This window comes from Pinus tabuliformis, chromosome 7, assembly GCF_031772625.1.
Source record: "Pinus tabuliformis cultivar Carrire ecotype Pingquan chromosome 7, CPIR1, whole genome shotgun sequence".
Taxonomy (NCBI): domain Eukaryota; kingdom Viridiplantae; phylum Streptophyta; class Pinopsida; order Pinales; family Pinaceae; genus Pinus; species Pinus tabuliformis.
Genome location: NC_142293.1, coordinates 1,993,076,292 through 1,993,083,750, shown reverse-complemented (window position 1 = coordinate 1,993,083,750; position 7,459 = coordinate 1,993,076,292). Strand labels below are relative to the sequence as shown.

Here is a 7,459-nt window from a genome sequence, read left to right as displayed (position 1 = left end):
GGGCTATTGGAATAGTGAAGAGACTAGGCCGAGTGGGTTTTAAGTGAACCCGCGCTCAAATACAAGGCTGGGTTGGCATAAAAAATATTCTTTAGTCAGTTGGGAAATATTTAGCAAAGAGGTCCAATTATAAAGCACTTTCAACAATACCAAATTTAAGTCTTAGGGTAAAGAAAATTTTAGAGGATAATTTGTTAGACCTTGTCATGCAAATTTTAAATGATAACACCCGACATGAGGTACAAATTTCTGAATCTAAATCCCTAAAGCATGATTTCAGTCTAGAAAGGAGAGTTGAAAGTAAGAATATGGCTATTAGAAGAGTGGTCACTAACAATTACAGATAACATAATGGTCTATTTCCTATCCTCACTACAATGACAAGGATGATACCTCAACAAATAGATGAAAGAAAAGAAAAGGGATCATGTTTCAATTAAGATAGTGAGTACAATAAGGGGCATAAATTCTGTGAGTAAAAATTACTCTAAAGACTATGAAGGTGAAGAAAATAAAGAATTTAAATTGCCACAAAATATAGAGTGTAACAACCCAAAATAAAACAATAGGCTCCTAAACGCGCGCGCGATAGGGAATGCGTTCTGCTAGGTTTTCGACCAGCTGCCGCCGCCATGGCTGCTCCAGGGGGTGCGGAGCCCTCTCCCACCCCTCCGATTTCGCCTGCAGAAGCCTTCAAGAAGATCCTTACGCAGAGAGGGAAAAAACGAATGCAGCCTGAAGCTCCGAAGTTTATCAAAAAATTAGAAGAAATCCCAGAAATTGCTCTGCCAGAAGACCAGACAATCAAAATCGCCCTTGTCCTGGCTGACAGAGGTTTAGTAGGGCAGTTTATGGGACGATGGCCAACAACCAAATCGACTGATGAATGGGTGCAAAGAAACTGGAGACCCCTGCTCCCAAATAATGTAATCAGCTACCCGATTGGAAGGGGCTACTTCATCTTTGAATTCACTACCAAGGAAGACCGAGATTTGGTGTTCAGAAATGGCCCATATTTCATGGGAAACCAAGGTCTCTTTTTGAATAAATGGACACCCGACTTTGACCCCTCAGTCGATGTCCCAAAGGAGGTCCCTGTTTGGGTTCGGCTCCCCAATCTTCCAATACACTGTTGGAGCTACCAAGCACTGCAAAAGATAGGAAATGGACTGGGAAGATTCATCGACAAAGCTGATAACAAGGGCCAATACACCTGCGCCAGAATATGCGTGGAAGTGGATCTCGAAGCTGGGCTACCGGAAGCTATCAAGTTGACAGTGGGAGATTGGCATCACTACCAGAAGCTAGACTACGAGCAACTCCCATTTAAATGCAGGATCTGCCATGAACATGGCCATTTTCAACGAAACTGCCCTAAAGCACCATCAGGGGATAAAGAGGAAGAAGAAGGATGGAAGGAAATAAAAAAAGGAAAGGTAGTCTCAAAGCCAAACGAGAAGAAGCAGACAGAATCAAAGGGAAATCCCCAGCCCAACGACAAAACCAAACCAGTCTCAAATGAAGGCCCATCCACAGCTGAAAAGGGGGAGGCCTCAGAGAAACATGAAGAAACTAAAGGTCAGCCGAAGGAAAGGAAAGAATCCGAAGAAGAATCAAATCCCCAACTAACCAAGGCAGATCAAGGGGGAAAAGCAGGCGATGACGAGCACATTAGTCTTGCCTCTGAATCAGGAGAAGAATCAGAAGAAAGAGAATCTGAATCAGACAGTTCTCAAATCTCTCCTATCAAAACATCCAGGGGCCGAAAATCCAAGAAAAAACAAAGAGAGGAGAAAACCTACATGGATGTTCTCCAAGGTTCCCAGAAAACCCTCAAGGGAATGATGAATACCAGATCCGGGCGCAAGAATAACAAGGCTCCAAAAGGAGCCACTCCCCCCCTCTCCAGTAAATAATGAAATACGTCTCCTGGAATTGCAGAGGATTAGGTAGCAGGCTGAAAGAAGAGGCCCTGAAAGACATTGTAAGGTTGCATATGCCTGAAATCCTTCTCATCCAGGAGACAAAGATGGAGGACTCTCTTCTCCTCCAATCCAGCAAAACATTCTGGCGCAAAGGCCCTGGAAGAGCTGTCAGTGCTAGAGGTTCCTCTGGTGGGATCGCCTCCTTCTGGGACAGCTCCAAATACGACTTGATTCAAGAAGAAAGTGGCCAGCACTGGATTTTCACTCAACTCCTTCACAAAGATTCTAGTCAACAAGTAAGTTTATTTAACCTTTATGCTCCAGTCTTGCCATCGGAGAAAAAAATTTGCTGGGACTCGCTCCAGTCCTTTCTTGTTTTGCACAATCCAGGAAATATCATTATTGCAGGGGATCTGAACGTTACTCTAGCTGCTGAAGAGAAAAAAGGTGGTTCACCTGTAAGGGACCCTGCCAGAGAATGGGTAGAAGACATCATGAACAATTGGGATTTGGAGGACATCAAACCTTCAGCCGGGAAATATACTTGGTCTAATAAAAGACTAGGTCCCAGCCATATAGCAGCTCGCTTGGACAGATTCCTTGTCCAAACCTCCTTCCTCACTAGTGGCCTAATGACCTCATCCAAAATTTTGCCCAACTGCACCTCTGACCACAAACCCATAAGTCTGGAGCTCTCCGTGGATAGATTTCTTGGACCCATTCCATTTAGATTTAGCCCATTATGGATTCAGCAAGAGGGGTTCAATGAGGTGGTTGCTGAAGTCTGGAACCGGAAAATTCAGGGTTCCCCTTTCTTCGTGTGGGAAGAAAAATTGCGGGCTCTTAAGAGAAAGCTCAAGGAATGGGAAAAAGCTTTGAAAACTCCTGCTGCCAATCGAAAAGAGTCTATAGAAAATCTTGCTGCCCTCCAATCCTCAATGGAGAATTCAGATATTACCCAAAGTCTGCTCCAAAAAGAAGTTGAGTTACAAAAAGCCTTTCATAAAGCCAGTAGGGACGAAGAGGAGTATTGGAGACAGAAATCTAGAAACTTATGGTTACAAGCCGGCGACAAAAATACTAGTTTCTTCCACAAACATGCCGAAGCCCGAAAGCAATACAAAAATGTTTCAGAAATCCGATTCCAAGATACAGTGGTTAATGATTTTGAGGGCATAAAGAGAGCAGCATTCTCCTTTTTTAAAGATCTCTATTCAGCTCCTGATTACCAGCCTATAGATCCCCAAGCATATCCGTACAATCTGATCCCCTTCTGTGTGCAAGACCCCGTCAATAATATGCTGACTGCCCCGATCAGCATGGATGAGCTCAAGAAAGCTTTGGATTGCATGGACCCGGATAAAGCGCCAGGGCCTGATGGGTTCACTGCCAGGTTCTTTCAGTCTTGCTGGTCAATTATCAACAAAGACCTTCTGAGAATGGTAAGGAAATCCCAATTTTGTACTAAGATAGGAGGCAGCACCAATTCAGCCTTCCTGGCTTTGCTTCCGAAAGAAAAAGGAGCTTCTGAGTTCAGTAGATTCCGCCCCATTTCGTTGTGTAATACTAGCTATAAACTTATTACCAAAATAATATCCATGCGCCTCAAGAATATATTGCCGAACATCATACCGGAGAACCAAGGAGGCTTCATCAAAGGGAGAAAGATACTGGATAATATTGTACTGGTTCAAGAGGCAATACATTCAAGTGTCCAGAGAAAAGAGAAAGGAATGGTAATAAAACTAGATCTGGCTAATGCCTTTGACAGGGTGAGGCATGACTTCCTGTTTGCAGTTATGACAAAAATGGGCTTTTCAACAAAATTCACAAATTGGGTGAAAGCCTGCATCGCCTCTCCTTGGATTGCTCCGCTGGTAAATGGAAGATCAACTGAATTTTTTACAGCTTCAAGGGGATTAAGGCAAGGCTGTCCGCTGTCCCCGCTTCTCTATGCCATTCAAGCCTCAGTGTTGAGTTTCCAGCTCGACTACTGTCAGCAAATCCAAATTCTGCCAGGTCTCAGAATGGTGCAAAATGTCAAAGAAATAAACCATGCTCAATTTGCCGACGATACTCTGCTACTAGGTGGAGCGAGTATTATTTCGGCCAATTCTTTCAAAAAGGAACTGGACATCTATAAGGAAGCATCCGGCAGCAAGATTAACTACTCAAAAAGTACAATCTATGGCTGGAATTGCTCAGCTAAAAACCTTGCTGATATAGCTAGGCTTCTTGAAATGAAAATCTGTCAAGACTGGGATTCTTTCAAATATCTTGGGATCCCAATTTTTAGATCCATCCCCAAAGTTTCCCATTGGATGCCCCTTTTGGACAAGCTCAAACTCCGAATTAATGCCTGGGGAGCCTCCTGGCTGAACACTGCTGGGAAAATTATCCTTATAAAATCTGTCTTAACAAGCATGCCTCTGTTTCAGCATTCCATTCTCCTCGCCCCCAAAACCTTTCTCAGTAAAATGGATGGTATGCTGAGAAGATTTATGTGGGAAGGGGGAAAAAACAACGAAAGAAGGCTTCATTTAGTAAATTGGGATACCATTAAGAAACCTTTCATAGAAGGAGGTCTGCAAATTAGAGACTCGGCTGCCCAAAATCTCGCTCTTGGCTCAAAAATATTGTGGAATATTGTGGCAGGAAAAATAAGCTGGAGCAAGAAAGTGCTGTGGAAGAAATACTTTCAAGGTCAACGATTGAGATGTCTTGATCTTCCTCCAAAAAATTCCAAAGGCTCCCCAATATCCAAACTTTGTATCGCTGCTCTGGACAACTTCAGCCCCAACCTCTATTGGATCCCAGGTAATGGGAAAAAAATAAGAATTTGGAATGATCAGATTCTTGGAGACCAGCCTCTTCATCATATAAAAGGCCTGGCAAATATTAAGCTATGGTTGCATTCCAACAACAAGGAAACTCTATGGGACATAACCAACTGGACGGAGGATGCTGAAAGAAGATGGGACAGCTGGAATCTCGGGGAGGTACCACACCATTTGCAATCTGAAGCTTCTTTACTGTTAGACAATCTGCAAGGGAAATCACCATTATCAGCAACAGCCAAGGATAAAAGAGGGTGGGGCTCCCATACAGGCTCCTACTCGGTAGCTGAAGGATACAAAAGTTTAATTGCTATCCCGAATGTCCCTCCAGACCCAACGCAATGGAAATTCATATGGAACTTTCCTTCTCTCCCTAAAATAGACTTTTTCTGCTGGACACTTGCTCATAATAGTATTCTCACAGGAGACAATCTGAGAAAACGGGGAATGGAAGGGCCCTCCAGATGTCCATTATGTATATCAGAGGAAGAAACAGCTGATCACCTGTTGCTGCTGTGCCCCTTTGCCAAGGCAGTCTGGAAAGGGGTCCTGAGTCCAAGGGCGGACAAGATTGAGCTACCAAGAAGTGTGCCATCCCTGTTCTACGAGTGGGCCAAGCTACCTCCAATCTGCACCAACAATAAAAACCTCCTTAGGACTGCTTGGATGTGGACCCCTAAATACATATGTTGGAAATTATGGCTGGAAAGGAACAACAGAATCTTCAGAGGAGAAATCTGCACTATAAACAATGTTATATCCAAAATTAAAGCCTTATTGGGAGAGACTTTGGAAGCTAAGCCAACCCTAAGGAATGAAGTAAAGCTGGACAATGAGGAGGAGCTGTGGCTAAAAGAAATCGTTCCAAATAATCAACCCATCCCTACTATTCCAACCACTTGCCATGCTAAGTGGGAAATCCGTATGGCAGAACAGGAATTTCTAAAGTGGAGATCGGCACTAGATGACCATTGTCTCTTCTTCGACGGGGCCTCTAAAGGCAATCCAGGAGCTGCGGGTGGAGGTGGAGTGCTGCTGAAACCCGATGGGTCTACTTTACTCAAGTACCATTGGGGTCTGGGAATCGAATCAAATAATAGAGCTGAGGCTCTAGCTTTGTGGCAGGGGCTGACTCTGGCTCTAAAACGGAACATTCAAACATTGACGGTCTTCGGAGACTCTCGGCTCATCATTCAAGCAATGAATTCTCCTTCGAATCAGTGGCAGATCCATTTAGGCCGAATTCTAAAGAAAATAAGACCCATGCTGGCTAAGTTTCAGAAAATCTCCTTCTTCCACATTATGAGGCAGCTTAATACTCAAGCTGATTTTGAAGCCAACCTTGGAGCTGCCAGAAGCCAAAGAACCCTATCAGTCAATTTGGAAGATTCTCTCTGCATCATCCCATAATCGGATTAACCAGTAATTCTGTTTTAACACAGAAAACCCAGAAATTTGCTTGCTGGAAATGGTGTTTCAGCAACACAGTTATTTTATCAGTTGCTGAAACTGGTGTTTCAGCAACGCCGCTCGTGGTGTTTCAGCAACGCAAAATTTTGACGTCAGGCTCTGTACATTCAATCGGACAGCTGCCCATTTCGCACGGCTCTTTCTGCTCCAGGGGAAATTGCTTTGACAAAAATCAAGGCGTTGGAAGGTTAGAATGAAGACTAGAGATGGAAAACGATTTTCATACTCCCAAGTGGAAATAGCTCATACCCGATTCGCTCCTCTGGCAACAGAGTTAGAGGAAGGCTCCAGAAAGGCATACTCAGGTTGTCAGAATCAGCTGGTAACATCAAGATAAAGAACCATCCAGTAGAGATACAGCGTTGCTTCTCCAAAAGACGACCCTGAATCAAAGATTGATCATGGAATCGTGGACTTCATGAACTCAGAGAGAAATGAAATTGAGAAACTCAATCCAATGTAAATGCAAGCGGCAGCTGTTTTGCCGCCTTTTAAATAAAAATCTAACCGTTAAAGTCAAAAAAAAACAACCCAAAATAAACATGTAATTAATCAACTAATTAACATCAAGTTCAAACTATGAGTAGCACTTACCTGTGGTTGAAGTCTGCTTACTGCAACAAGGCTTTGGGGACTCTCCACCCAACCGTAGGCTCAATTGCGCAAGCACTTGCTTCAATTGGCCACCCCCGAGCCCTCAATCAACATACTACTACTAGTGACTCCTCTGTCTTAGAACACTATTCTCCCAAGAGAATGAATGATACAGTCTTGGAATGATGGAATGCCTCCCATCTTCCTCACCATCTAATAAATAGAACAAACATTGGAAGGGGAACCACATGCACACACTCCATGTGTCTACATGCAACTTTATTGCTTTCTTGTTTTATTTCTTTTTGATAGCTTTACTGATTTTTTTACTTTTTTTCTTGTTTTATTTCTATTTATATTTATTTAGAGCTTTAGTATGGTTATTTATTATTTATTACTATTTTTTATTTTTTATTTTTTATTTTTATTTTTTTATTCATTGTTTATTATTTATTTTCTTGTATTTTTAATATTATTTATTATTCATTATTATTATTATTTATTATTATTATTTATTATTTATATTATTTATTATTTATTATAAAGGGAGGGACATTACATAGAGCTTCAAGCGACTACCCAAACAATATCTTATTGTGCATTGGCCAACATTAGTAATCCACAAAATATCTA

General features: G+C 42.4%; 1 protein-coding gene across 1 annotated transcript; it reads left to right on the top strand.

The window, feature by feature from the left end:
• The first annotated feature begins 2,029 nt into the window (after positions 1-2,029).
• Positions 2,030-6,172, top strand: LOC149256455 (uncharacterized). Its single transcript, XM_089455375.1, has 3 exons — positions 2,030-2,221; positions 2,678-3,318; positions 3,697-6,172. The coding sequence occupies exons 1-3, from the start codon at positions 2,030-2,032 to the stop codon at positions 6,170-6,172; spliced, it is 3,309 nt and encodes a 1,102-aa protein (XP_089311501.1).
• The last annotated feature ends 1,287 nt before the right edge of the window (positions 6,173-7,459 follow it).

Excerpts from the sequence above, each read along its gene's own strand:
- LOC149256455 (XM_089455375.1), top strand. The coding sequence starts at position 2,030 with ATGGAGGACTCTCTTCTCCTCCAATCCAGCAAAACATTCTGGCGCAAA. Across the intron at positions 2,222-2,677 it reads ACAAAGATTCTAGTCAACAA|CAAGAGGGGTTCAATGAGGT; the intron begins GTAAGTTTATTT and ends TTATGGATTCAG. Across the intron at positions 3,319-3,696 it reads CCTGATGGGTTCACTGCCAG|GGTGAGGCATGACTTCCTGT; the intron begins GTTCTTTCAGTC and ends TGCCTTTGACAG.